The sequence below is a fragment of the Capsicum annuum genome, unplaced genomic scaffold, assembly GCF_002878395.1.
Source record: "Capsicum annuum cultivar UCD-10X-F1 unplaced genomic scaffold, UCD10Xv1.1 ctg57536, whole genome shotgun sequence".
Lineage (NCBI taxonomy): Eukaryota > Viridiplantae > Streptophyta > Magnoliopsida > Solanales > Solanaceae > Capsicum > Capsicum annuum.
This window is the reverse complement of record NW_025866050.1, coordinates 1-2,826: the sequence shown is the minus strand read 5'-3', so window position 1 is coordinate 2,826 and position 2,826 is coordinate 1. Positions and strand designations below refer to the sequence as shown.

General features: G+C 38.3%; 1 protein-coding gene across 1 annotated transcript; it reads left to right on the top strand.

Annotated features, from left to right (window-relative positions):
- Window positions 1–157: 157 nt before the first annotated feature.
- On the top strand, window positions 158–1,932 carry LOC124893322 (protein WVD2-like 7; the record flags this gene model as incomplete). Its single annotated transcript, XM_047404350.1, has 6 exons — window positions 158–201; window positions 295–387; window positions 470–566; window positions 1,011–1,220; window positions 1,552–1,632; window positions 1,708–1,932. Coding segments are annotated over 6 exons (750 nt in total), but the record flags the coding sequence as incomplete, so codon positions are not given.
- Between the last annotated feature and the right edge of the window lie 894 nt (window positions 1,933–2,826).

Below are 2,826 nucleotides of genomic sequence, written 5' to 3'. Positions count from 1 at the left end.
TTCAACTTCCTAACATCCTTTCAAAGCTGAAATTTGAATAAGAGAATTTTCAATGCCGTTGAACTATTACTTAACTTTCTTTTTAGTTAGATTGTTCTTCAGTTATTCTTAAATTGATCATCGAATTTTACGGTAACAGATAACTTGCTTTATACAGGTTTCTTCGGGTTCAAAAGCTAATATACTTAATCAACATAAAAGGTATGCTGCTTTACCATGTTGAGAATGTGGGATATTTTGGTAGCACTGATTCATCCTATTTTTCTCAACCTTGTTTATTATTGAATGATGTAGCACTGAAGAACAACCAATAGCAAGAAAGGTTGTCGCTTCTCGTGCTTTCTGTACAGAGAAAGTTAGCCATAGATTATATCAAAGTGTAAACAGGTATATATCGTGGAGAAATTTTGAGCTTTAAATCCATATTGTGTTCATAAACGTATATCTTAGACATATTATTGTTGTACAGGGATAAGGAGAGTGTAAATTCATGTCAACTAGTCGTGAAACAAAATAGATCTAGTTTTCGCTTAAAAACAGAAGAGTGGGCCAGCAAAAGGAAAGAGGCAAGGACCAATTTCTTGTTTCTACTCGATAAAGTTCAAACATCGTATAAAACCTAAAAGAAGTCTTTGTTATTGATTTCAGTTCTTTATGAAGCTAGAGGAGAAAGTGCATGCCAAAGAGGAAGAAACACGTCAGCTCCAAGCGAGAAAACAGGAAATAAACCCGGGGTCTGATTCTTGTGACTAATGGAAATAGGTTCAATTTAATACGGAGAATCATAGGCTGCTAATTGTTAAATGTTATCTCTTTAAAAGTCATGGAATTACAGAGTTGCCTAAAAAGGAAAGAAGCAATCCTTTTGAAACGAACTAACAAGGAAATTAAGACAAACAAATAGAAACCGAGGGAGTGTAACATGTCATCGGCAAGAGTTAGATGTCAATTACTTTATCAGCAGCTAGAAATACTAAATGTTTGTTTGGTTTACTTTGTGCTATGTGTAGGAAAATAAAGAAGAAGAGATCAAACAGCTACGGAGAAATCTCAATTTCAAAGAAACTCTTATACCTGCCTTTTACCGTGAACCTGGCCGCCGCTCAGAAAAAAACAAGGATGGACAGAGCTGGGAGGAAGCAAGAGCAAGAGCTGCAGTCAGAGGCAGATGGAGGATGGACAAAAAGAGAGAAATTCTAGATGTTCTGAGGGCAAAAAATGTTATTTTCTGTGTTGAAACTAGGTAACATCAAATCTTCCGTGCACTTAGCCTACTGTTCTCACATGAAAAGTAAAGCTTGTTTGTAGATTTGTTTACAAGCTGTTTTTACTGGTTTATGGTAGAAGCAATCACTCTCCTTTCATTTTATGACTCAAATCCCCTTTCTTGGACAAGCGAATTTTACCTTTCAAAATATTAAAACTAATAAAACTTGCTTTGAAATTTAGTATTCTCTCGGTCTTCATCCTTATCCTCCTCTGAAGTGATTATTTTTCCCTCTCACTCCGACGACCTAGTAATATAACTTGCTCTTTTGATTACTTTTTCAGGAGCTAGCAAGTAAAACTAAATCACAAAGCAGGCCTTCAACTGCAGTAGGGGCTAGAGCTACTAGTGCAACTGAGAACACTGTTCGTTGTTTAAGGGAAGAAGTTTATAACAGATGTTCCACTAATGAACGTCTAAATGTGGCCGATTCACCATAGGTTTTAGAAGTAACTATTCATCCTTCAGCAGAGTTATCAAACAGCAGCGTGCCTTCAGCTGCAACAAGAAAAACGTCCAAACAAACCCAATCAAATAGAACAGTAGCTCCAAAGAGAGAGCAAGAGAAAAAACAGGTCGCGAATTCTCCAAGACCAAGAACATCAGATTATATCAGGAGGAACAAGGACTTTAAAGCTGAAGACAAAACAAAGGTTCTTGCATGAAGAATAGGAAACCATGCAACGAGAAAGGATGTTAGAAGTGTGGACTTGAGCCATAGTACAAGAGTGGGTCGTTTAGCCGTTGGTGTTGCTTCCTAGACGTATCATCGTTTAGTTGTTGTTGGTGGTGTGAATCTTCTTATATTCTCAGCATAGCAAAGATGATTGGTCTCGTATTTGAGACGATAAAATTAGTGAGTAGGTTAGCATTTCTATGACCAGGAGGTCACGGGTGCAAGTCTTGGAAACAGCCTCTGGCAGAAATGCAAGGTAAGGCTGCGTACGATACACCCTTGTGGTGGAGCCCTTGATAGTTTCTCTAACCACTTCAGGTCATGTATATACAATGGGAAGTCCTGTATATGGCCAATTAGGTCATCCTCAAGCTGATGGAAAGTTTCCTTGTCGCATTGAAGGAAAACTTTCAAAGAGCTTTGTGGAGGAGATCGCATGTGGTGCTTACCATGTTCCTGTATTGACTCCCGAACTGAAGTTTACACATGGGGAAAGGGAGCAAAATGGAAGATTAGGTCATGGTAATACTGACGACAGAAATTCTCCCACCTTGGTGGAAGCTTTAAAAGACAAACAAGTCAAAAGCATTGCTTGTGGCACTAATTTTACAGCAGCTATTTGCCTTCATAAATGGGCATCAGGGGTTGATCAATCCATGTGTTCTGGCTTCCGTCTTTCTTTTAATTTTAAAAGGAAGCGCCATAACTGTCTGTGATAATTGTTGTAATAAATTGAAAAAAGCTGTTGAAACCGATGCTTCATCTGAGGCTTCCATGAGTCGAAGAGGAAGCCTGAATCAGGGGTCAACTGATGTCATAGACAAAAGTGCTAAGTTGGATACAAGGTCTCGACCTCATCTTACTAGATTTTCTTCAATGGAAT